This window comes from Vanrija pseudolonga, chromosome 1 (genome assembly GCF_020906515.1).
Source record: "Vanrija pseudolonga chromosome 1, complete sequence".
Taxonomy (NCBI): domain Eukaryota; kingdom Fungi; phylum Basidiomycota; class Tremellomycetes; order Trichosporonales; family Trichosporonaceae; genus Vanrija; species Vanrija pseudolonga.
Window position 1 is genome coordinate 1 of NC_085849.1, and position 24,186 is coordinate 24,186.

Genomic DNA, 24,186 nt, shown 5'->3' on the forward strand with positions numbered 1-24,186 from the left:
CTAACCCCCTAACCCCCTAACCCCCTAACCCCCTAACCCCCTAACCCCCTAACCCCCTAACCCCCTAACCCCCTAACCCCCTAACCCCCTAACCCCCTAACCCCCTAACCCCCTAACCCCCTAACCCCCTAACCCCCTAACCCCCTAACCCCCTAACCCCCTAACCCCCTAACCCCCTAACCCCCTAACCCCCTAACCCCCTAACCCCCTAACCCCCTAACCCCCTAACCCCCTAACCCCCTAACCCCCTAACCCCCTAACCCCCTAACCCCCTAACCCCCTAACCCCCTAACCCCCTAACCCCCTAACCCCCTAACCCCCTAACCCCCTAACCCCCTAACCCCCTAACCCCCTAACCCCCTAACCCCCTAACCCCCTAACCCCCTAACCCCCTAACCCCCTAACCCCCTAACCCCCTAACCCCCTAACCCCCTAACCCGGCAAACTCATCACCCACATGTCAGCAGACCTTGCACGCGTGGCCATGTCACCTCGCTCGGTCATGCAAATCCTAGTCACTCCCTTCACCCTTGCGGCAGGTCTCGTGCTTCTCTGTCTGCAGATCGGCGTCTCGGGCATCATCGGCTTCATCGTCATCATTGTGTCAGCGCCCATTACCACCTGGTTGACGAAGCGAACCTATGAGCAGCGCAAAAAGTCGACCGAGTTCACCCAACAGAGATCAAAGCTGCTACAAGAGTTACTGGCGTCCATGGCGACTGTCAAACTGTTCACCTACGAACTGCCGTTCCTCTCACGCCTCAACAAGACACGTGAATCGGAGCTTAATGGCGTTCGAAACATCAACTTCCTCGAAGCAACAACAGAGTCCATCTTCCAGTCGCTTCCACTGCTCGGGTCCATCTTTGCATTCATCATGTACTCGGCACTTCACCCCCGCATGGACATTGCGAATCTCTTCACCGCAGTCACATACTTTGCCCTCCTTCAAGGCCCGCTCTACACCATTCCCCAAGCGCTGGGGTCGCTTACCAATGTGGTCAACGCCCTCCAACGACTGGCACCAGTTTTTGAAGCCGAGCAGCGAAGCACCGAATCGTCTGTTGACCCCACTCTTGACGTGGCCATCAGTGTTCGGCATGCATCTTTCCGGTGGGATGCCGTCGACGAGGCCCCACCAGAGAAAGGCGCCAACTCTGCTGCAGCCTTCGCCATTCGCGACCTCAATCTGCAAGTCCCTCGAGGATGCCTCGTGGCTGTCATCGGGCCGGTTGGGTCGGGCAAAAGCAGCATCCTTCAAGGCATACTGGGCGAAATGACGACCATTGATGGAGACGTAAAGTTTGGCGGTCGTACATCATATTGCCAACAAGCGGCGTGGATCCAAAACGCAACTCTCCGCGACAACATCCTCTTTGGCCAGCCTTGGGATGAGGCACGAAACTGGAAGTGCATTCGTCAAGCCCACATGACACGTGATTTGGAGATTCTACAGGACGGTGATCAGACCGAGGTAGCCTTGAGCGCTGTGTGGTCGCTGACGTCTCAGATTGGAGAGAAGGGCATCAACCTATCTGGAGGCCAGAAGCAACGAGTCAACATTGCTCGTGCACTGTACTACGATGCCGACATCTTGGTAAGTACACTTGCTTCAGACGACCGCTCATTCTGCAAGCTTCTCGACGACCCACTCAGTGCGCTTGACGCTCATGTGGGCAAGGCCGTCTTCAACGACGCAATCGTGCCGCTGAGAGACGCTGGAAAGACGGTTCTTCTTGTCACTCATGGCCTTCATTTCCTGCCCCGGGTTGACTACATTTACTCGATTGCCGACGGTCGAATCGTGGAGGAGGGTACTTATGGAGACTTGCTCGCGTCTCCCTCCTTCAAGTCCCTCATTGATGCCTTTGGCGGCGGGCATGAAGCCGACTCGGACGGCGACGTGGAGGTGGAGCCACCCCAGGCTGCAATCAGTGACGACGCAAACAAAGCTGTTGGAAGCGGCAATGGAAAGGTATGTACACACAACCGCGAGCCTGCAGAGACTTGAGTTGACGTCGTCCAGGGCACCTTGACAACGGCGGAGAAGCGCGTCACTGGAGCCGTCGGGATTTATGTCTACTGGGCCTACCTTGTCGCCAGCAATCTCAAATGGCTTGGACCGCTCCTGGTCATGATCGTCCTCATGGAAGGCTCTCAAATCATGTCCAAGTTTGTATCCATCCTCTTTCCCAGAGCTAACCGATGCAGTGTGTGGCTGACTTACTGGGAGAGCAACAGCTTCCACCGTCTCCCTCCTTTCTATCAGGGCATTTACGCCATGCTAGGCATCATGTCTGCGATCTTCACCGGCCTGACTGGCGTGTCCCTGGCCTTGATGGCGATCAATGCTTCGCGCAACCTTTACCGCAAGGCTCTTCAGCATGTCTTTTTCAGCCCCATGAGCTTCTTCGACACGACCCCACTTGGGCGAATCCAAGGCGTCTTCAGCACAGACATTGGAACGATCGACGGTATGGTACCTCTCGCTATGCGCTAGGTCATTGCAACACTTGCAGGAGTGGGTACACTGATGTGGAGTTGTCAGCGACCCACTGCTGACCCATGCGCACAGTTGATCGGTTCGATCATTGTCATCTCTATCCACTTTCCCTACTATGTTGCAATGTGAGTAGGGCGACAAGTCCAATCTGACACCATACAGAGTCGCAGTTGTTGGCATTCTCTACGGGTGAGTCTCGCACTACAAATATCCCCTTCTGACCTCAGCCTCGTCGTTGGATACTATCGTCCATTCGCTCGGGAATCTCAACGACTCGATGCGCTCAACCGTGGCCTGCTCTTCTCTTACTTTTCAGAATCGCTGACTGGAATGGCTACCATTCGAGCGTACGGAGAAACCGGCCGTTTTCTGTCGGAAAACTCGAGGCTGGTCGACCTCCAGAATCGAGCCACTCTGGCAAACAATGCCGGAAAGCAATGGCTATACGTGCGGCTTGAAATGGCAGGATCCATTTTAGTGTTTGCGGTTGCCCTCATGTGTACCGCCGGTGGTGGCTCGATCAACCCGGGCCAGGTAGCCTTGATCCTGAATTACATGGTGGCAACTACGGCCCAGTTGAGCGCGCTGGCCGGCGTCGGCACATTGCTCGAGACTGCCAGTACGTTGCCACGCCTTTGGTATAGACATTGATGGCCTCAGTGAACTCGGTGGAGCGCATCTTACCGTACTCTGACGGCGACATACCGCAAGAAGCCGCCTACGACATCAAGGACACCGACCCCGGTCCTCAGTGGCCAACCAAAGGTGCCATCATTATGGACAAGTTGGTCATGTCGTACCGCCCCGGCCAGCCCATTGTTCTCAAGGGCGTGTGAGTTGTTTTTACATCTCCAGCATGGTCTGACAACCCAGGTCGTTGAACATTGAGCCTGGTCAGCGCGTAGGCATTGTAGGACGGACGGGTGCCGGCAAGAGCTCCCTCACGATCGCTCTATACCGCCTAACAGAGCTTTTATCCGGCACCATCACCATAGATGGCGTCGACGTGAGCAAGATTGGCCTCAAGGCGTTACGCTCAAAGCTGTCCATCATCCCGCAAGACCCCGTGCTGTTCAGCGGCACTCTGCGTTCCAACCTCGACCCCTTCGACGACTATCCCGACGCTGTTTTGAACGAAGCACTGCAGAGAGCCCATCTTGTCAAAGGACCATCCTCAGATGCGACCCAACGGTTTACGCTGGACATGGCCATTGATACCGACGGCTCCAATCTCAGTATCGGTGAACGCTCTCTAGTCAGCCTTGCCCGCCCGCTGGTTCGTGACTCCAAGATCATGGTTCTCGACGAGGCTACAGCTTCCGTTGACCTGGAGACCGACGCTGCGATTCAACAGGCCATTCGCGAAGAGTGCCGCAGGAGCCGCAAGACCCTCCTTTGTATCGCACACCGCCTCCGTACCATCATTGGCTGGGACAAGATTGTCGTCATGGAAGCCGGCGAGGTCGTCAACTTTGCATCACCCCTAGAGTTGTTTGACAACGAGGACGGCATCTTCCGCAGCTTGTGCAACGAATCGCGCATCAGTCGCGAGGAGATTATTCAGGCTGGGCAGATCGAGTCGTTGTAGTGTGGTGTTCTGTAATGCACCGAAGCGCCTATGATCGTGTTCTGGTCCGGGTGTATAAACTTGTCGACTGCATTACCTCGCCTGCATCAAGACCTCCTGGCGAGACCTGCAGGCGAGACCTCCTGCAGTGGTGGCTTCAGCATCATGTGTGACCGCTTTAGCGTGTCCGCTCTTAGGGGTTCCACATGCCATGGGGCCTCATGGACCCCGGCTGATCGCCGCAAAGGTCTCCGCACAATAACGACTAGGGCCATACGAGAATAGCATTAGGTGGCAGTAGGTCGGTACCTTGACACCACATGCTCCCCGGCGCCATCATGACTGAGTCAGTCTCACAACGGAAGGAGGCGAGTCCGTCGACGAGGCTTGCGGCCGACAAGCGCCGTGGCCTGCTCCGCATCTATAAGCCCAGAAGTGCCCCGCCGGCCACCACCCGAACAGCAAACACAACATGGGAAAACTCAAGCTACCCTGGCAATACGGAGAGGACGCTGTCCTTGTCAACAACGATGTCCTCTACCAGATCCCCTACACGCCCAACTCCGAAGCGGAAGAGATTATGAATGAGAAAGCTCCCCTGCCAATCGTACCCCCCGGTCAACCTGGCGTCGTTGTCCAAGCGGACGGGTCGACCAAGCCTCTCACAGCCAAGGAGGTCGCCGCGCTCAAACTGAAGTCTACCACGATCAAGAGTGGTGGGAACAGTTTGCGGCCGACCTGGATTCCCAGTACGTCAAGGAGGCCGCCGAGGCAGGGGCGACCGAGGTCTTCCAGTCTCTTCCGCTTGTCCCCGGCGCCGAGACCGGAAGCCAGTACTTCCTGAAGCCACCTCGCTCCGAGCAGGAGGTCCACAACCTCCTCAAGGCGCAGGGCTTGCCGCATGTCGTTCAGCTGGTCGGCCGCACAAAGGATGAGCTTGTGCTTCAGGCAGCCGGGAAAGACTTGTCACGAGGATGGATCGAGGGCGATAACCCCGACGACACGCCGGCCTCGACGCGCCGCTCCTGGGCTGTGCAACTCGCCGATGCACTTGCCTCCTTGCATGGAAGAGGCATCTTTCACCGCGACATTACCCTCATGAACGCTCTCTTCTCTGGAGAGCAAGCGACATTGTGCGACCTCGAGTGCGGCCCTACCAGCAAGGCCATCATTGCTCCAGAGATGATAGTGCACGGCAAAGGAGCATTCACCGACAAGTCCGACATCTGGGCATTCGGTATTCTGCTTTGGTCGATCGAGAACCTCAACAATCCCCGCCCGTTCGCCGCCCGGTACTTTGAGAGGATGGGTCAGTTTGGTCCGCTCATCGACAAGTGCCTTCAGGTGGACCCGGCTCAGCGCCCCACGGCAACCGAGCTGGCTAGGCTCCTACGCGATGAGTAAGGTCGACGCGAGCGGAAAACACGATGCAGTAGTGAGAGATGGATACATGTTTAGGAGTAATGACGTCGTGCAGAGCAGTGTCGGAGCAGGCCGGCCGGCATCACGTGTTTGACGAGGGACAAACATCACCAGCACAGTTTCGCAACTCGTGTGAACCCAAGGTTGCTCATCTTGCGACAGTCCTCATCACCTGCAGACCCGCTCGTCGTCTTCCGAGTCATTCGATTCCAGCAGTTGTCCCTTGTTGCCATGTCGTCAACGTATCTGAGAATACTGCCCTCTGTGCGACGGCCGCTGACGGCTCGGAGACATTAACTGCCCTCGGACCGGCGACAATCCCGAGGATCCTTGATGACAAGATGGTCGGGACAGAGATGGCCTCCTCGTCACCTCTCCCATGATCATCTTCGCCTGCGCCATCGCCGTCGCCATCGCCGCGATCAGATGGCTCACCCTCCCACCGCGCACCTTTGCCCCCGGCCTGCCCGTCATCCCCATCTGGGTCGCGTTCCTCCCCCTCATCCGCAGCTGGCTGGGGCTGCCTCTCCTCGGCCAGGATGAGACCTACGCTCGCTACATCGCCCCGGCCATGTCCAAGCACGGTGCAGTGGTCATCTTCTTCGGATCACAGTGGAATGTCCTGGTTGGCTGCCCCCAAGGCATGATCCAGTTGTTCGGTCGCGAGAGATCCGTCTTTCACAAGAGCGGCAATCATCGCAAGCTCCCGCGCGCCGTTATCAGTGCGCTGACCGGCGGCAACATCATCTCGGAAACGGGCGAGGTAGGTCGATGCGCACGGCAGCCGCTGACGTCTAGAAATGGCGTACCTTTGCTCATGTGATCCGGCCTGCACTCAAGGATCGCATCAACACTGGCGGCCTCGACGTAGCTTGCGCAAGGCTGGTCCAGCGGCTCCGGCGAGATGGCGAGGTCGTCGCTGTGACATCGATTGTCCAGCAGTACGCCATGGAAGCCGTTACGCTGTGCGTCTTTGGCAAAGATCTGAACGTGAGTGGGTGTCTGTCCATGTCCTAACGATCAGTTCCTCGTCCAACCCCCAAGAATTCACGCCGTGCACACCCTCGTCAAGCGGCACATCTTTCATCCACTGTTCCTCAGCGTCCCAGCGCTTGACAACTACCCCCGGCTCTTCCCGGGTCGAGTGGTGGCTCGAAAACTCATCGCGCAACTCGAGCAAGAGCTGCTGGCAACATTGCCCAGTGCCGAAGCCAAGGCAGCCCTGAGCTGCAAGGTCATCGATGTCGCTTCGTCGCCGTCGAGCAGCAATGTCTTGTTCGACCTCGATCAGGCATTGCTACACGGCACATTTACGTCCCGAGAGTACATTGACAACTTGAAGAGTGAGCATAGTGCGTCAATGAGGCTAACCGCAAGTCCTCTTCATAGCAGGGCACGAGAATGTTCAACAGGCACTGTGCTCTGTCCTCATGGTGCTGGCACGAGATCCCGTGAGGCCGTGTTTGCTTGAGCTACGCTGACCTGGCAGATGCTGCAAGACGACATTCGACAGGACGCCCTATTGCATCGTGGGAAAGACACCAGCCCATTCCTCCACGCTATCGTCCACGAGACCCTCCGCCTGTACCCACCCATCCCGCAACTGATCAACCGCCGCGTCGCCGATCCCTGTGTACTGTCGCTGCCTTCTCAAGGCGGTGCACCCCTCCACGTCCCACTTCAACCAGGCACCTACGTCGGGTGGACAGCCTTTGGCGTCCACCGTGGCCCGTGGAACAGCACGTGGCAGCCAGATCCCGACGTCTTTCGGCCGTCGAGGTGGGGCACGACCGTGGACAACATCGATGCCTTGGCCAGAGAGACGAGAAGCCGAGGGGAGTTCACTAGCTTCCACGGCGGCTTACGCGCTTGTCCTGGCCAGGCATTCGCCTTGCGATCGCTTCATCTATCCGTCACGGCGATTCTTGCAGACTTTCAACTGTCGCTAGCTTCGGACGACGGCACCAAGCTGACCCCTGGTGGCCTCCTTGCGCCGAGGAATCTGCACCTTCGGCTTGTACCAGTTGGCAAGTAGGCCCAGCACGGAATGCGACGTTATCCCGTCTGTGACCCATGCAGCTCACACGCTTCTACACGTCTATGCATGCCGCTTCTTACGACTCTCTAACTGTACACCGAAAGTACGCGCCCTCGCCAGACTTCTGCGATTGGATCAACTCGACTTGGTGCTCACTCTGATCAAGGTTTACCAGCATGTACCTCTTCAAGAGCACAAATCCGCCATTGGGAAGCTGCAGCACGACGTTGTGCCAGGGCGTCGGGATGTGGAAGAGTTCCGGCGACGATGGGCTACCCATTGCGACATCTCCTCGAAAGGATCGGTGCAAGAGGCTGATGGCAAACTTGGGGCCGCTGTTGTCGTGACTAATGCCGTCAGCTTGATATCGACAAAGGCTTACGGGTGGATACTGAGGCGAACAGCATCTGGGTATGACACCTCCACGAGCCGAGAGTAGGCTTCATTTCGCTGCGGCATGAGCACTGCCCCGATGCCACCAACCCACCAAGACCATCAGCTTGGCCATCTCCCAAGCCATCCTCTTTTGCTTTGACCGCGACACCAAGCTGAGAGATGGATGCTGGAGTGTATCCTCGTAGACAAACTTGGAGAATCCGCGACATAGAGCCATTAGAGAAGGATCTTGCGCGAGCCGCTCTTCAATGGAACCCATCTTCCCAAACAGCGTCATCAAGATTGATCGGCCCCGCTCTGCGTGTGCAGCCCTAGTCGTCGCCACGGCCCCAGACCGAGGTGCTGGCCACGAATGCCCCTGCTGATCCAAACCTTTGATCTGGAGGAGGTCACCCAGACCGGCGAACCGGAACAGATGGCTGTCGGAACTGATTCCAAGAGACATGTCTTGGAGCGCGCAGTTGTATTCGTCCACAACGTCGTCATCCGTACCAACAAGATCCGAGAAGACATGGCCATCGGAGACTATCCTCATGATGACACCGGGAGGGTAGATCTCTGAGACGGCATCGGCGAACAGCTTCAGAGTGCGCAGTGCTAGCTCTTCGCCCTTGTCTGGGAAGACACCGATGACCTTGTTCGACAAGCGTCAGAGATTGGAGCGCAGCCATGACCTACTCGATTGCTAGATTTACATGGAAACGCGGGTAGGACAAACTCAACAGGGCGCTGCGCAGCCACAAACTGCTCCACGCCACGAGAGAATCTCGAGCGTCCAGTCGCTCCCCACTGATCATTTGGTGGCGTGTACTTGAGATGCTGTTCGAATAGAGCAATGATGCCCCGGGCCAACGGCGTGGTGTCGGGATGTTTGACGACGGCTGTATGTGGGCTCGACATTGCCCCAGTCTTCAGCAGAGCATCAAGGTAGGCCGCCACCACCGAGTCGCAGGGCGCACCCTCCTCTGATGCTTGGAGCCCGTGAATAGTCATGGAAGTGGTTGACAATGTGCATCCAGGATCTACCACCAGGTTTGTTTTAGATATCTTCCGGAAATCAAGCACTGGCGCCTAGTGTGCCCAACAGAAGGAATCCCGCGGGCCTCGTCAGTGTTAGGCACTACGCTACGTAGCGCGGAGACGATGTTCGCAGCACGTTGGCATGACGGCTTGTCTCAGCTAGACACATGTGTGCGGCAAAGTATGAGCAAAGTCGCCGAGCGGAGGGATAGGGCGGAGAGATAACACCCAGACACTCGGCTTCCGACCAACTCCGAACAGTGCATTCGCATTCCCTACGGCTTCTGTCCGAACGCGGTATGGAAGTTGTGGAACCCTTCAAGCGTTTCGCTCTGAGCAATGACACCAAAGCCCCACTCGACCACAGCGTCTGGAGTGATGCCCCAAGACTGCGAGAGAATCGGTGCGAGCGTGGTGATGAGGCTGCGGTAGTCTTTGACCATGTGCTCGCCGATCGCGCCAGCCTTGGAGTTCATCGGAGCCGATGCAACAATGTCCTCGACATTGGCAAGCCCCGCACTGGTGAGAAACTGGGCGAGACTAGGACCCGCGTTGGGTTCTCCGCCACGTTTGAGCAGAGATCCGCGCATTCCACGTGTGTTCCAATCCTCGATGGCAGGCGTGATGCCCCGTTCACTTCGGATACGACCGTCTGGCTCGACCATCTGGATCCAGCCACCGGGCTTGGTGATGCGTACAAGCTCTTTAACAGCCACCGGCCACTCGACCTTCTTCAGCGCGCCGGTGAAGAAGCGCATGTGGACAAAGTCGAACGTGTCGTTTTCGTATGGGAGGCCAGTGAGGACGTTGCCGACCACAAAGTCAATGTCGTTGGCTGCCGTTGGCTTGAACGTGTCAGCCACAAAGTCGGTGGCATGACACTCGGCCTTTGGGAAAGCTTGCTTGACATCCTGTGACACCGTCAGCTCATTATATCTCCCCTCCCACCTTGATCCAGCTGCCAGGTCCACAGCCAACATCGAGCACCTTGCCGCCGGTGGTGTCAAGCAAGTCACGAACAGGCGCCGAAGCCACCGGACCATTGAACAGCAACATAATGAGCCGGTGCTGCTGCTCGAGTCGGTCATATTCTTGTCCGTCCGCCGGCAGAGCATAGATGCTCTCCTTGGTCGAGTGGTATTGGCGAGACTCTGTTCCGGGAACGAGGTGGAGACCAGCTACCGCCTTGGAGGCGGGAACGGGGTCGGCAACAGCAGTGGGCGACATGATGTTTGGGAGATAGGTGGGTGCTTGGCTGGTGAAATCGCTGCAGACGGTATTTGTTCTGCCAGCGGCCTCGGTGACTTTTTCGACAAGCAACTAGTCGAGATGTCAGTCACGCAGTATGTGGCCGCTTGCTTCTTGGACTCGGCAACTTTGCATCTATCTGATACGGGGAGAGTGCGAGCTCCGAGTCTGGAAGGGATGCTTGCTACGCGATCACTGGAGCATGCCCTTCAACAGTTGCCTGCTTCTCCAGCTCCTCGACCTCCTCTCTATGAATGATGGCGATACCTTCAACATCATTGCACCACCATGTAAGGCCGAGCGCAATGAGAAAGAAGACGAGGGCGACGACCGCTGGGAGGCGCTGGTTGTTGGTCTTGTCGACAATCGGCCCATTGACGACTTGAGGGATCCATGCCGTGGCACATGACAACTTTGCGGTCAGCCTTACTCATTGCCTTGATACTCACGACCAGTTGGAAGCCAAAGTATTGGATTTCGTTTCCCTTGGGGAACATTTCGGGGAAGAGAACGCGGAAGAGGGGGTTGAGGATGGCGCCTGCGAGCGACACGAGCACCTGCGACTCAGCTAAACCCCCTCGTGGCCACCCTACACACCTGGAAGACGTAAAACTCTGCGCGGTGCTTGAAACCAATGGCCACCTTGTCGCTCATGCCCAGGCAGCACCAAAAGGCAGAAAAGATGACGAGGGAGTACGAGCTCATGGCCCATTGACGGAGGGTGATCTTGAAGTGTGGAAACACGTACATGAACACGACCGAACCGAGGACAGTCGTGATGCTGCCAGCCACATTGTAGGCGGTGAATTCACGGATGGATGGGCGAACAGTCAAGTTGAAGAGTTGACTCGTGACAGCGCTAAAGGCGAAGAGGGAGTCGTTGCAAATGGCGTAGGCAACGAGGAACAGCATGGCGTTTGTATACTTGCTGATACCTCTCCACAGGCTGGCAACTGTTGCATGTCAGCCTTGACCAAGGAACCGACTACTCACAAACTGTGAATGGCAGCAACCACCACCTGCCTTCATACGCGATGGGTGCCGGGGACGGAAGAAATGGCCACCCGAGGAGGGCACAAATGATGCAGACAGCCCCCGACGCGGTGGTCATGTACAGCCCCGCATTCTTCTGGGCATCCATGGTCGCGTAAGAGATGCCAATGGTGATGACGTTGAACAGCACGACGGCGACGTTGAGCGCCACGGTGCCTCCAACGGATATCTTGAGTCCCTCCATCTCTCGCTTGGCTCGGAGCTCTTTGCGACCCTCACCGTCAATCTTGTCGAGGGCATCGAGCCTGGCCTGCGCTGAGAGATCCTCGATAGGAGCGGCGGCCTGCATTGTGTATGGGATAAAGATGTTGCCCCATGCAATGACGAGGTATCCGACCACGCCAAAGATGGTATAGAGCCAGATGAAGCCATAGTAGTTTGACAGGTTGTAGACAGTCAGACCTGCCGCAGGGAGACATAGAGCACCGTAGATGATGACGAGGAAGATGTATTGTTCGCGTTTATATCCTTGAGACGTCAGCCACCACGCAGATACCCGTGCCCGTACTCATGTGGTCGCCCCAGGCGCATACAAACAGCGTGACGAATCCGCCAACACCAAAGCCAATGGCGTTAAGATAGAGCAACAAACTCGTGAGGTTGACGTCGGATTTGCCAAGAGGAACGCGACACGGCAGACCAAGGTCGGGGCATCCGGTATGAGGAGGCATGCCCGGGTGATGCCCGACCGACCAGAAGGCCGTCTGCTGGATCTGGAACGACATGTAGATGATGCCAGAGCTGAACGCTGGTCCGATCTGGAGACATCAGCACTCTGCAAGCCGTGAATGCAGGATCTGCTGCAAGACCCGCCCCACATACCCCAAAGTTTGTCAGACAAAAGGCCCAGTGGTACCTCCGGAGTTGCGCTCGGGAGGCCCCAGAGGTCACTTCTCCTGCGCCATCACCAGGCAACCACTGGTGGTCGGTCTCCTTCGTTGTCATGTCGGACTCGATTCGCTTTGGCTGTGCACGAGTGCCCATGCTGCTCATGTTGGCTTTCGTTTGCGTGCGAGGGGCTCCTCTCCATCACACCACGGCCATCACGTTGCTTAAATGTCTAGCGCGCGCTACAAACATGATAAGTCGCCGAGAAGTCTCCGCTCTGCCGCACATTCCGCAGCCCCTTGCAGGACGTTCCTTCCAATCAATCAAATGCCTCCGGACAGTGAGAGCATTGTTCAGTTCTTGCCAGCCAGTTAGCCATGGCCAGTTAGCCATGGCCAACCTAACGACATCCCGGTCCTCGCAGATCCCGGTGACGAACCAGCGTAAGAGTTGTGCAGGTGCATAGGTTGAGGTTACAGTACCCTATTGCCCCTCGAGGTCGGTCCAAAGACTGGACACTCGGCGCTCGAGGTCTTTCAGCTGGCGGGTAAACTTGTCATGTCTGGACTGTAAGCACTGGTTCAACTGCTTGCGACTCTCACAGTATGCTATCATGCCCTTCCGTGTCACCATTGTCGAGGCAACCTTGGTCGAGTTTGACGACGAGCGCCCGGCTGTACATTGCCAGGTCATTGACTTCGGCCTGGACGGCCGTGATGACGAGTCGCTTGGCATTTTGTGACTGTGGCTGGTACGACCCAATCACCACAAGCGGCATGTTGATACCGTCACCACGGGCAGACAGCAGAGAAGGTAGTGACAGCCGGAGGCTCTGAATGGCCAGAGATACGACAGTGTACATTGCTGTCGCAGTGGATGGGTCCGCGACGCACATCTTGCAGGTGTCGGAGGCCAAGCACATCCCACTTGCAGTCTGGGCCGCGTGAAGTGCCAGTTCGATGGGAGATTGAGGGGGTGCTGGACTAGTATTACATGGGCACTGGCACGTCGGTCCACAGTCTCCGCAGGACGGAGTCGTCACCGTTCGTGGTCGGGGCATGCCACGTAGAAGGCCTCGAAGTCGATCGATAACAAAAGCGGCATGGCAGAAGCAGTCTGAGGGTGTCTCCATTGGCGTGGACCGTGATGTATCATGAGCAATGCCGCTGCCCGCATGTGGGCCATCTGTCCCGGGTGCCGCCCTCTCGGAGGCCGAAGTTGATGGTCGAGAGCACAAGGCCTCGGGCGTGAACATTGACGTGCTCCCGCAAAGGCTGGTGAGGAGGTCACCGTTTCCCACCAGTGGAGACGGTGCTATTGCTGGGTATTGTCGGGCTGTTGAAAGCCTGAGGCTGTCCAAGCTCCCTGGGTTGCTCCAACCTGCGGGAACAGCCAGCCAATCGAGGCAGTCTACTGAAAGATCAGGAGACACAGGTAGTGAACTCGAGGTCGTTGGTAGCGATGGCATGGCTGCCAATGTCGGAGACCATATCATGGTGCTCCCGAGAGGGACCGCGGACGAGCTCTCCGCTGGATGAACCAAGGCATCGCCTCCGAGTTCTGAGAGGTCCAGAAAGGACGTCGACTGCTCCAAGCTCGTGGAAAGCAGAGTCGGGGTCGTAGATGGGGTCACAGGAGACCATGATGGAGGAGTCGTTGGCGACTGCTGGCCCGTTCTTGGCCGTCCCATGCGCTTACGTGCACCTTGATGTGTCAGTCTGACACTGCGACATGCTCACTGAAGGTGCAGGGCTGGCCTCGACCGAAACAGCGGGCACATGCGCCACCGGTGGACCCTCGGCCCGACACCGTCCTCCGATCTGCTCCAGCGCATCGGAGTTTGCGCGCCCGGCACTGGTCACAGGACGCTCGGATCGGTTGATCTTCTACGGCAGCAGTGTCGTTTGACGCTGAGCGGGGCATCTCAAGAGTCAGAACAGGTGGCCCTATCGTCACTCACCTTGATGCTGTCAGATAATTGTAATGCCAAGCATGTCGACACTAGGCCCTAGGAGTTGATCAGTCCGTATGTCGCTGCATGGTGTTTGCGGTGAGCACAGCGGAGGCACGAGTAGGTGTCGACAGGACGGCCTTGACAAGGCACTACCGCGACGACCTCTACCACCGGTCTCGGGCGCCTCTCATTTGCGGAGCGATTCGTGTGAATGGCCTCGCCCGCTAGCGGCATATAAGTATGCGCCAGTGGGTCGTTGCCATCAGTTAAGCTTTTGGCTCCTCAAGCTGATAACTGCGAGACTACCGTCAGTTTGACTAGCAGAGGGAGGAGGCTTATTTTCCGCTGATGGCCCATGCCAACAGCACGTTGTTGCAACCTACAGCAGTGGGTGACTCGCTCGGCTGGCGGGGCCCTGGGACGACCTTTGCCGGCATGGAGTGTATGGAATGGACAGGCTACCATCGCATTCCAATGAGTGCTCTCGGCAGGCTGTTGTCACCGTGTACTTGTAACGACAGCGAGGTATGGTGCATCAATGAACGGAAGATGGCGACTGCATAGAGCGAGTGATTGTGGATTGTGGTGCGATGTTGTGTTGCCCCCAACCAATGGCCGGCCATCACGTGTCTCGGAGGCTCTGGCCTTCACCGCCAAAGCACTGTACCACTCACTCCCTGCACCCGCTGGATTGTGCATGAGGATCGGCTTTCTCAGAGCTCGCCAAGTCGTCCGTCCGATGTCGACGGCCTTGAGCCTAGGCCCTGCCAAGATCGCCAGACGTCGACAAATATTCCTTTACCTGGTCAACTTGTAACACGGGGGATCAACCTCGGATGCTGTCTGTGGGAAGAATGGCATAAACATCTAGGCAATCCTGACGTCACTGTGACCTTGGCAGTCGCTGCAGGCTGCTGGGCTACTGGGGCTTCGGCTCTCCGGCTTTTTGCCTGCCTTGGCGCTGGCTCCGTCGTGCTGGACTTTGGAGATTACTGACAACAGCCTCGACGCATCCACATCTATAACAGCCGGGCAATCCATTGCGGCGTCCAGCTAATCTGCACCTGACATCCCCCCCGTGCACTCCCCAACACAATCCCAACCATGACACCTGCTCCAACATGGAAGACGGTCCTCGAGATCGCCAAGGTAGGGACCGCCGACATCGGCGAAACTGACAGCCCAGGAGCGACACTCTTACTACAGCATTAAGAACAGCTCCACCCTCTCCGACGACGAGCTCATCACCATCCTCAAGGAGTCGGTCAACAACAGCCCGACACCGTTCAACAACCAGAGCACTCGCGCCATTCTTATTCTTGGGCAGAAGAACAAGGACATGTGGGAGGCCATCTGGACTGCCCACAGGACGACCCTCTCGGGCCGTGAGTGTGTCCCACATGGGCAAAGACTGACTTTGCAAGCGGAGCACGAGCGCAAGGCCCGCATCAAGTACGAGGCTGCGTACCTTGGTGGTTACGGCACCTACCTCTTCTTCGACGATGAGAACGTCGTCGACGGCATGGTCAAGGCGATGCCCAACCTCAGCACGGCTTTCCCCGCCTGGGTCGGTAACGCCGCCGGAATCCTTCACTACATTGTGTGGACCGCTCTCGAGTGCGCCGGCATGGGAGCCAACCTCCAGCACTTCCCCCAGCTCTCCCCCGTCACTGCTCCTGCGCTCAAGGAGTTCCTCAAGACACCCGACAACTGGTCGTGCACCGCCATGATTCCGTTCGGCGAGATCAACGGCGCCCCGCCCGAGCGCACCTACCTCCCCGTCGACGACAAGGTGCTCGTCATTCAGTAAGACGATGCGTACCGGGGATGAATACGTGTATCGCTCAACTCCTTCAAGGGACCGCAGGGCAAAGTCGCGATACTAAGCTATATTGATAACCACTCTCAGTCGTCTGCATGCGCCGTCTACAAACCCGTGCCAATGATCTCCTGAGCCTGGTCGCTCAGCTTGGCCAGGTCGAGGAGCCAGTACAGCAGGTCCCTCTGCTTACCTTGGACCCTCTCTGCATTCTGGAGGAATCCAGACACGCCGCCCTCCTTGATGGCCTGAGCAGACGACCGGGCACCAATGCCCACAGCCGTCATGCCTCCAACCGGCATCCACTGGTACACATACCCCAGCTTGGCAAGCTTCTCGGGTGCCTCGGCAACCTCCTTGCTCTTGGAAAATTCGGCCGGGAGGACGGTCCAGTTGTAGGCGAGCCAGCGGCCCGGGACGGCGGCGCGGACACCCTTGGCAAAGGCCTCGACGGCCGGCCCGTTGTACGGCTTGGTCTGGCATGCCCATGATGCGTCGGTGTACGGTGCGCAGACAATGGCTCGGGCGGTAGCGGCTTCGACACCTCCACGGAAGGGGAACCAACCCTGGACGGTGCGAGCAGCATCGGCTGACCAGTAAAACTCGGGAGCGAGCTTGGCAGCAACCAGCAGGGCCTCGGATGTGTTCTTGCCCTTGGTCTGGGCATTGAACGTGTCGATGAGGGCAGGGTGGGCAGCAGCAAAGGCCTCGTCGAGTGTCTTGAGCTCGGCAGCCTGGATCCAAGTCTTGTAGTCTGGGGCTGATGCCGCGTCGTACGCCTGGGGAATGGATGCGCCGAGAATGAAGGGGCGGTCGCGAGGGTCGACGGTCGAGGTGATATGTGTCGCCGTCTCGGCGTCGGTACGGTGGATGCTGACTACCTCGGCGCCCATGATGTCGAGCTGAAGCTTGGCAGCGATGTGGCGGCGAACGGCCTCCGACAGCGGAACAACAACGTAGCCGACACCGTCCTTGCCGTCGTAGCGCTTGCAACCCGACAGCAGGTCGTCGATGTGGAAGCCGGCGACGCCGGCCTGGACGAACAGCTTGACAATCTTCATAACTGACGACTGGAAGCCAAAGCCCGAGTCACCGTCGGCGATGATGGGGATGATGCGGTAAGGTTTGCCGAGGGCTTGAGCAGTACGCGCATGCACAAGCTGTGAACGGTACAGCGTGGCGACCTTGCTCGGGACAGTGTCATATGTGTAGTCGGAGAGGTCGGTCGAGGGGTCCTTCGTGGTTACGTCGGACATGGCTGACACGCCACCCGAGGCGTAGACAACATCTGTGGAGTGTCAGTGGGCCACCAGCAACACACACAACGGGCACGTACCAAGACCCGACTCGGACAGCACTTGCGCCGTGATGCCATCACCAGCACTGATGGTGAGGTTGACAGACTGATCCCTGGCATGCCTCGTGAGGGTCTCGCGAAGGAGGAGGCCCATAGCACTAGCTCCATCTCCTTCTGGGAAGATGTCGCGAAGCTGGGCGACCTCGGCGGCAGAGTATGGGCGAGTGATGCCGCGTTGGGACGGGGTAGCCCACCATTCCTCAATCGCCGCGGCTGAACGCCACGCGTCGAGATTGTCGTTGAGTGTAACAGTCATCGTCTTGAATTTCAAACGCTGGTATGGGGTGGTGGTCGGTTGGGCTTCTCGGTCGCTTGTACCAGTCCATGATGCTTTCGATCTCTCTTTATCGATATTCCAGCGTCGGACAAGGTGCCGCCGCGCGCTGGACCGGCCGACAATCTTGCTGCGCCCGCCATCGGCCTCCTCGGCTCAACCGTCCGGCTATCGCGAGTTCCTGGGCCCCACCGTGCCCAACCCAGCCGCGAATGTGGGGTGACGTGTGGCCGCTCGATAGGAATGCAGCAAAGGCAAAACAGCTCGATTGCTATCGGGCGGCAAGTGGTGCGCCAGTCACATGGCAACTGTCGGCACTTGGTGCGACCCGGAGACCCCACAGAGTCGGTGAGGCCTGGACAACCGAGGGCAGGCATGAGGACAGAGGCGGCGGAGAGAGCGCCGCCAAGATCCAGCCAGCTGCTCCCTTCAGGACATTTTCTCTGTGGTCGTCGTTGGAACAAACTGTTTGCTCACCACCACTTGGATCTCACAGGATTTGATGCAGCGGCGCAACGGCCGATGCTCACTATCTTGGTGCCCCTCGCGTCGGCTTTGTGCATACCCCAGGCTCCTCACATACCCACGGCAATGACCTCAATGTTGATATATCTTATCCACAGTTCCAAGGCGGGATGATGATGTCCCAAGCCCACGGCAGCGATACTCCACCGGCCCCACCGCCCCCTATCTCCTCGATCTCAGCATGGCCTCCCACCCCAACTCTGGACCGCACACTCCCTCTGCCGATGACGAAAAGCGTAGCATGACCCAGCAGGATGTTGTCGAGGTCGTCAACAACCCCTCCCACCCCGTTCAGTACACCAGATGGCAAAAGTTTGTCTCTGCGGTCTGGGACCCGTGAGTATTAGGGCTGTAGACCCAGCTGACGAGGCGCAGAGACTACTACCTCAAGTCGGAGGCCGAGCGTCGCCTTGTTCGCAAGCTTGACACGTACATGCTCGTCGCCCTCTGCTTTGGTTGGCTCATGAAGGCAAGTATTGCTTGTTGACCCAGCTAATCGAGCAGCTCATTGACCAAACCAACTTGGCCAACGCCTACGTCGTGAGTAGTCTCGGTATCCCGATGTGACCGAAACTGTGTTGACAATGACAGTCGGGCCTCAAGGAGGACCTCCACATCCAGGCCAATGAATACACTCGCATGTTGACCATCTACAATGCCGTCTACTGCGTGCTCCAAGTCCCTTCCAACATGATCGTCATGAAGGTTCGCCCGTCGTGGTGGCTGGCTGGTTGTGAACTGGGCTGGACAATCTTCACGTTCGCCCAGGCGGCCGCTCAGACTGTACCCCAGATGTACGTCTTTCGCTTCTTTGTCGCCTTCTTCGAGGCAGCGTTCCAGCCCGTCTCCTACTTCTTGCTGGTGAGTCGGATGCCCACCCACGCCATCTCACACTTGCAGGGCTCGTGGTACACCAAAAAGGAACTCGGCAAGCGCATGGCTATTTGGTTCTCGGCTGCTCCTCTGGGCAATGGTGCGTCAACAGTGCCAGCTACACCGACCTGACACCTACAGCCTTCTCTGGATACATGCAGGCGGCCATCTACAAGGGTCTGAACGGCAACCACGGCATCGCTGGCTGGCGTTGGCTGTACATCGTCTGCGGCTGCATGACTCTCCCGGCAGTCGTGTGCGTCTTCTTCCTCGTCCCCGACTTCCCAAACACTACCAAGGCGTGGTACATTACCGAGGAAGAGCGCGAGATGGCCAGGAAGCGCTGCGCCAACAATGGCACTGAAGATGTCCACAACGTCGTCTCATGGAGCGCCTTTGTCGACATGGCCAAAGGCTGGCGCTTCTGGCTCATCCCCTTCATGTACATCTTCTATGGCTTCTGCGTACAGGCGTACCAGTACTTTGTGAGTTCAAGCCGACGCGGCACCACTAACGCCGCAGGGTATCTTCCTCAAATCGGCTGGCTTCTCGGTCGAGATGCGCAACATCCTCCCCTCGTCGTCCTGGATCGCCTCCGTCCCCTTCCAGATGTTCATTGGGTACATTTCGGACAAGACGGGCTCGCGATTCGAGGTGATCATGTCGGTTCTCTCCCTGCAGCTCATCCCCGCCGTCATCCTTGCCATTTGGCCCAAGAGCACCGACCTCAAGATTGGCGCCTTCTTCATGAACGTCATCTTCTTCACCACCTCGATCATTTACACTTGGATCAGCGAGATCTGTCATGCCAACGCCCAGGAGCGCGGCGTTGTTCTTGGTCTGACCAACACGGCCTTCTTCGCCGTCAACGCCTGGCTGCCCAACGTCGTCTTCCTCCAAACCGACGCCCCCAGCTTCCGCAAGGGCTTCCCAACTCTCCTCGCCTGCCTTGTCTCGTGCATGATCCTGGTCTGCGTCGTCAGGATCCTGTACACCAGGCAGGAGAAGAAGCGGGCCATCGAGGCAGGCCTCGTGGACGGCGACGTTGAGCAGACGGGTGTGGGTATCAAGCACTAGTTCTCATGGTCTGGGTGAGCATAACCTGCTCTACGAGGAATTTAGCAGTGAAAGTTGTTGGTAGTAGCAAGCAAGTAGGGCAAGAATGAATGGTTGTACGTGTGGGCCATCGTTACAGCCGGGTAGAGCGGAGAAGCCGTGGAGCGGACACTCTCGTCGCCTGCAAGTGCCCAACCACACTGGTCTGCTTACAACCTGTCCATGACTGTGACGATGTGGTGGTGTCGCTATCGAAGTTGGGCTGATAGCCACTGTTGATTGGCAAGCGTCAGCCACGTCAGCCATCCCTCGGAACTCCCGGGCCTCTTTCGATAGTGAACGACCGCGGAGTGAATGCATTGGGGGCTCCTTCAGTTGGGGGTCCCCCTCGGCCAGGATCCGACGCAATTGATAGACGAGAACAAGATACGACAGGGTAAAGGTTTGCCCGCTGGCCCCTTGAACCGACCGCCGGTTACAAGCGCCAAGCGACAATGAAGCGTCGGCCCCACTTTCCTGTCGGCATCACCGCCGCCTCTCAGCATCCCAATCTGACTTTGCACATTCACTCAACAAACACACACTGCATGTCTTCAGAGACATCGTCGGAGCGGTCGGCTCCCACTGGACCGACTCGGCGGCGCGCGCCAAGCGGAGTGCCCCGTCTGAGCACACGCACGGTCGACGGCGGAGCCATCGCCTGCCAGCGATGCCATCACAGGAAGAAGAAGGTCCGCCCCCGCCGAGGCCCCCCCGGGCTCGTGCTGACAGTGCCAGTGTGATCGCGAACGGCCGACCTGCGGCCCTTGCTCTCGAGTCAAGGCCGATTGCATCTACGACATCCCCATCTCTGATAGGTCACACCCCGGGTGAGTATCCGTATAATGTGGGGGGGTAAGGGTCAAGACCGAGGTCTGTCTGGTGCAGTCGTGGGGCACCATTTCCAACAGAGCGGGATAGCTACACGCGATACCGACAGTTGGGTAGACATTGGCATTGCGATAGGTGACGCGGGGAGGGGGGGTACAGTCGGTGGACCTGTGGTTTCCTGCCAGGAGAGGGGGGGAGGGTGGCTATCGTGACCACGCACCTCTTCACGATCACATTTGACTCCTCCCGTGACACCGCTGATGACCGACAGTTTCGTCACAAACCTGCTGTCTGAGAATGCGGCACAGAAAGAACAGCTCAGCACACTCCGCAGCCAACTGTCATGGCTCGAATCGCGCGTCAAGGAGCTCGAGCACGCCAGTGCTGCGACAGATACGGCTCTCGCGGCAGAGACGTTGCTCCTCCACGCCCTTCCCACGAATGTCATGCACCTCGATGAATCGATGGATACTTCCAGCAGCTTACCGCCGACCACAATGGATCGCGATACCTTAAACGATCCTGGAGGCCATGCGACACTTGCGGAGCGCATCATTCAGCAAATCCTTACCACCGAGAGGGGCTTGACGCTACGCCAGTCCATTGGGGAACAGCTCGGTGCACCAGACGACGATGAGTCTCGCGAGTCAGATCAAACCACGTCTCCACTTGCACCATGGCCTCCAAAACCTCTCGCGCGCAAGCTGGCCAATCTCTACCTCGACTGGACAATCGCCTTTTATCCCCTTGCCCGGAGATCCGAAGTGCTTGCAGAGTAAGTCGGCCTCGACGGCCTGCACTAAACACCTCAGTGTGGATGAGCTATACGCTGTCGCAGGGTCAGATGTCCCAACAGATGACACGTTTCCCGACCCAGACATTCGAGTCTTCCGACTGCTTATCATCCTCGCCGGTGGTGTCAACATCGCCGAGACCCAGCGCGGATGTCCTCGTTCGGAAACGTCGACTTCGCTGTGCCATCAGGCGTATCGCCACTTCCCGGCCGTCTTTAGACGAAAGGAAGAAGTGAGCTCAAGTGAAGTACCGTCGCTCACGCTTAGGAATGCATCGCAGGCATGACTCTGTACGCCAACTACTGCCTCCTCGACTTTGGGCGCATGTCCCCCCACCACGTCATTGGCATTGTGGCCAGGTTTGCTATCGAACTTGGTTTCCACAAGGAGGACCCATCGCTCCCCCTCGACCAGCAAGACGAGCGACGCCGACTATTCTACACCATCTACAACCTCGACCGCGTCGTTGCTGTCACCAATTCCCAACCTCTCGCCATTCCCGACTCGATCATCACTGTGAAACTCCCGAACAAGGTCGAGGCAACCTCCCCCATCCACAGACACATTGAGGCCACAAGCTTCTTCTACCATGGTGTCGCCTACCGCCGCCTTTGTGGTTTAATCCTCGAGCAGGTTTACCTGTCACCCACCAAAGACCCAGCCGAAGCAGAGCAGGTTTTGTCCAACCTACACAATCACCTCGACAAGTGGTTCCGCGCCGTCCCTCTAAACGAGCAAGGCGAAACTTCGCTGCTCTTCGAGCTCTACCACAACGTCCTCCTCACGTCACTCTACCGCCCTTCACCACTCTTCAATTCAACACACCCGATGCGCATGTCTGGCTTGCGGCGCTCCGCCTGGAAGTCAGTCAAGCTGTACAGGAAGCTCCAGCACGGTAACGAACTCATGGAGAACTGGGTCCATTTCAGCAACATAGTCACCGTCTCGACGACGCTCATCTACACCTTACTCGAGGCCGAGGGAGACGAGCGCAACCTACAGCTGAGCTCGTGGCGACGAGAGGCCCTGGCTCAGGTTGACTCGTGCGAGGAGCTCCTTGGGAGCTTTTGTGCGTTCTGGCCTGGCGTCACCAGGTTTGCCGAGGCATTTCATCTATTGGCAGAGGGTGTCCGCACCAAGATTGGCGACACCAATTCATCTGAAGAGCCAAATCTATGGGTCACGCCCCAGACAACCTCTCAGACCACCACGAGCGTGTCCAACCCGAGGGGTGTGACACCTTCTGCCCCGCAAATCCTTGCCCTTCAGGCGACCGAGCCAAGCTTCCACGCTGGCACCGGCACGTTTGCAGGGCCATCACCCCAGTTTTCTGATCAAGCACTGTGGGACTCGTGGACAGTGCCCGACCTCATCATGGACGATCAAGTCGCCCAAATGCCTTCAGTACAAGGCATGGGGCTGGACGCCTTGTTTGCTAGCGTCGGCCTCAACCTGTTTCCAGATGGGACGTATCACCCTCTACCATAGATGGCATCAATGGATCTGCATCTCTCATATACAACTTCTGCATCACATTGATGGCTAAGCCTCAAACGTGCCGTCCTCGACCTTCTTGAACCTGGCCACAACGTCCTTCATGCCGTTGAGGAGGAACGACGAGTCCCGACCGGCAATGCCAAATCCGACCGTCGAACCAAAGTCCTTGCGGAGACTGGCAATGACCTGCGGGTGCCATTCCAGACCGCCAAAGCCGACATAGAGGCCGTTGGCCTTGGCGGCTCGGCAAATCCGAGAGAGGGCTTCGTAGACTGATGGGGCGGTGTACTGGCCGCCGATACCCATGCTGTGGGGTCAGTGTGACCCTTTGCACCTCGACTCACTCGTCCGTCAGGTCGTGGACGCCGACAAAGATGGCATCGAGGCCTTTGACAGCGGCAATCTTCTCGACATTCTCAAGACCCTCGACCGTCTCGATCATTGGGGCGGTGATGGTGGTGAGGTTCTGAGCATCCTGCGCTTGGACAAAGTCGGGGATTTGGAACTGGAGCTGGGGACCGAAGGCGAGCGGGCGCTCTCCCTGGACAGTTAGCCTCACAGCTTACAAACTCGACTCACCAAGGGGCGGTGCTTGCTGTACTTGACCATGAGCTGGGCCTGCTCGGCTGTTCCGACCCGAGGAACGATGATGCCCTGGGCACCATTGTCGAGGAGGCGCGAGATCCAGTCGGACTGAAGCGACGGCACAATGCACACGGGCGAGAGGCCAAAGTTGAGGGCCGTGAAGCAGAGCTGGGCAGCTGTCTCGATGCCGGTGAAGTGGTGCTCGAGATTGAGGACGATGCCGGGGTATCCTGCCAGCTTGACGAGGTTGATCACCTCTGGCGAGTGGCACAGGTGGAAGTAGTACAGCGGGGCGAAGCCTCCAGCCACCATGAGGTCCTTGACCGTGTTGCGCTTGATCAAAGGCGCGACCTTGTCGAGCTGGGAAAGGGCATCCTTCTTGATGGCGCCGTTGGTGCCGTTGGACTCGGTGACTGCTGTGGGGGACATTGCTGTGGGCGTGTTGGTAGTGGTGGGGTGCACATGGTGGTCTACACCGTCCTAGTTATACCACTGTCAGTTCCAGTC

General features: G+C 57.8%; 8 protein-coding genes across 8 annotated transcripts; 5 read left to right on the top strand and 3 right to left on the bottom strand.

The window, feature by feature from the left end:
- Positions 1-464: 464 nt before the first annotated feature.
- On the top strand, positions 465-4,091 carry fer6_0 (Multidrug resistance protein fer6; the record flags this gene model as incomplete). The annotated part of the gene is made up of 9 exons (XM_062766424.1): positions 465-1,597; positions 1,637-1,975; positions 2,027-2,172; positions 2,212-2,479; positions 2,576-2,628; positions 2,666-2,692; positions 2,731-3,122; positions 3,164-3,335; positions 3,377-4,091. Exons 1-9 carry the CDS (start codon positions 485-487, stop codon positions 4,089-4,091), a joined length of 3,225 nt encoding a protein of 1,074 aa, XP_062622408.1. The 5' UTR covers positions 465-484.
- A 451-nt stretch (positions 4,092-4,542) lies between these two features.
- On the top strand, positions 4,543-8,934 carry DIT2 (Cytochrome P450-DIT2). Its single transcript, XM_062766425.1, has 7 exons — positions 4,543-6,255; positions 6,291-6,482; positions 6,517-6,835; positions 6,870-6,943; positions 6,982-7,873; positions 7,907-7,980; positions 8,018-8,934. Exons 1-5 carry the CDS (start codon positions 5,872-5,874, stop codon positions 7,525-7,527), a joined length of 1,515 nt encoding a protein of 504 aa, XP_062622409.1. The 5' UTR covers positions 4,543-5,871; the 3' UTR covers positions 7,528-7,873; positions 7,907-7,980; positions 8,018-8,934.
- A 3-nt stretch (positions 8,935-8,937) lies between these two features.
- ATG22_0 (Autophagy-related protein 22) lies at positions 8,938-12,231 on the bottom strand (the record flags this gene model as incomplete). Its single annotated transcript, XM_062766426.1, has 8 exons — positions 8,938-9,857; positions 9,895-10,266; positions 10,391-10,606; positions 10,644-10,751; positions 10,792-11,147; positions 11,188-11,715; positions 11,756-12,005; positions 12,139-12,231. The coding sequence occupies 8 exons, from the start codon at positions 12,229-12,231 to the stop codon at positions 9,222-9,224; spliced, it is 2,559 nt and encodes an 852-aa protein (XP_062622410.1). The 3' UTR covers positions 8,938-9,221.
- Positions 12,232-15,133: 2,902 nt separating this feature from the next.
- Positions 15,134-15,839, top strand: HBN1 (Putative nitroreductase HBN1; the record flags this gene model as incomplete). Its single annotated transcript, XM_062766427.1, has 2 exons — positions 15,134-15,178; positions 15,216-15,839. The coding sequence occupies 2 exons, from the start codon at positions 15,134-15,136 to the stop codon at positions 15,837-15,839; spliced, it is 669 nt and encodes a 222-aa protein (XP_062622411.1).
- A 116-nt stretch (positions 15,840-15,955) lies between these two features.
- On the bottom strand, positions 15,956-17,461 carry ACU-7_0 (Isocitrate lyase; the record flags this gene model as incomplete). Its single annotated transcript, XM_062766428.1, has 2 exons — positions 15,956-17,136; positions 17,185-17,461. 2 exons carry the CDS (start codon positions 17,459-17,461, stop codon positions 15,956-15,958), a joined length of 1,458 nt encoding a protein of 485 aa, XP_062622412.1.
- A 498-nt stretch (positions 17,462-17,959) lies between these two features.
- On the top strand, positions 17,960-20,060 carry liz1_0 (Pantothenate transporter liz1). Its single transcript, XM_062766429.1, has 7 exons — positions 17,960-18,340; positions 18,380-18,443; positions 18,509-18,544; positions 18,596-18,865; positions 18,905-18,977; positions 19,019-19,362; positions 19,400-20,060. The coding sequence occupies exons 1-7, from the start codon at positions 18,186-18,188 to the stop codon at positions 19,952-19,954; spliced, it is 1,497 nt and encodes a 498-aa protein (XP_062622413.1). The 5' UTR covers positions 17,960-18,185; the 3' UTR covers positions 19,955-20,060.
- A 435-nt stretch (positions 20,061-20,495) lies between these two features.
- On the top strand, positions 20,496-23,236 carry STB5_0 (Protein STB5). Its single transcript, XM_062766430.1, has 5 exons — positions 20,496-20,664; positions 20,711-20,802; positions 21,075-21,578; positions 21,616-21,829; positions 21,865-23,236. The coding sequence occupies exons 1-5, from the start codon at positions 20,521-20,523 to the stop codon at positions 23,083-23,085; spliced, it is 2,175 nt and encodes a 724-aa protein (XP_062622414.1). The 5' UTR covers positions 20,496-20,520; the 3' UTR covers positions 23,086-23,236.
- On the bottom strand, positions 23,140-24,108 carry hpcH_0 (4-hydroxy-2-oxo-heptane-1,7-dioate aldolase; the record flags this gene model as incomplete). The annotated part of the gene is made up of 3 exons (XM_062766431.1): positions 23,140-23,401; positions 23,439-23,635; positions 23,674-24,108. The coding sequence occupies 3 exons, from the start codon at positions 24,106-24,108 to the stop codon at positions 23,140-23,142; spliced, it is 894 nt and encodes a 297-aa protein (XP_062622415.1).
- Positions 24,109-24,186: the final 78 nt, after the last annotated feature.

Coding starts and splice junctions, on each gene's coding strand:
- liz1_0 (XM_062766429.1), top strand. CDS start 18,186: ATGGCCTCCCACCCCAACTCTGGACCGCACACTCCCTCTGCCGATGAC. Junction 18,545..18,595: donor ACTTGGCCAACGCCTACGTC/GTGAGTAGTCTC, acceptor TGACAATGACAG/TCGGGCCTCAAGGAGGACCT. Junction 18,978..19,018: donor GGCTGCTCCTCTGGGCAATG/GTGCGTCAACAG, acceptor TGACACCTACAG/CCTTCTCTGGATACATGCAG.
- DIT2 (XM_062766425.1), top strand. CDS start 5,872: ATGATCATCTTCGCCTGCGCCATCGCCGTCGCCATCGCCGCGATCAGA. Junction 6,836..6,869: donor GTACATTGACAACTTGAAGA/GTGAGCATAGTG, acceptor GCTAACCGCAAG/TCCTCTTCATAGCAGGGCAC. Junction 6,944..6,981: donor TGGTGCTGGCACGAGATCCC/GTGAGGCCGTGT, acceptor CTGACCTGGCAG/ATGCTGCAAGACGACATTCG.
- STB5_0 (XM_062766430.1), top strand. CDS start 20,521: ATGTCTTCAGAGACATCGTCGGAGCGGTCGGCTCCCACTGGACCGACT. Junction 21,579..21,615: donor AGATCCGAAGTGCTTGCAGA/GTAAGTCGGCCT, acceptor TAAACACCTCAG/TGTGGATGAGCTATACGCTG. Junction 21,830..21,864: donor TCTTTAGACGAAAGGAAGAA/GTGAGCTCAAGT, acceptor GCTCACGCTTAG/GAATGCATCGCAGGCATGAC.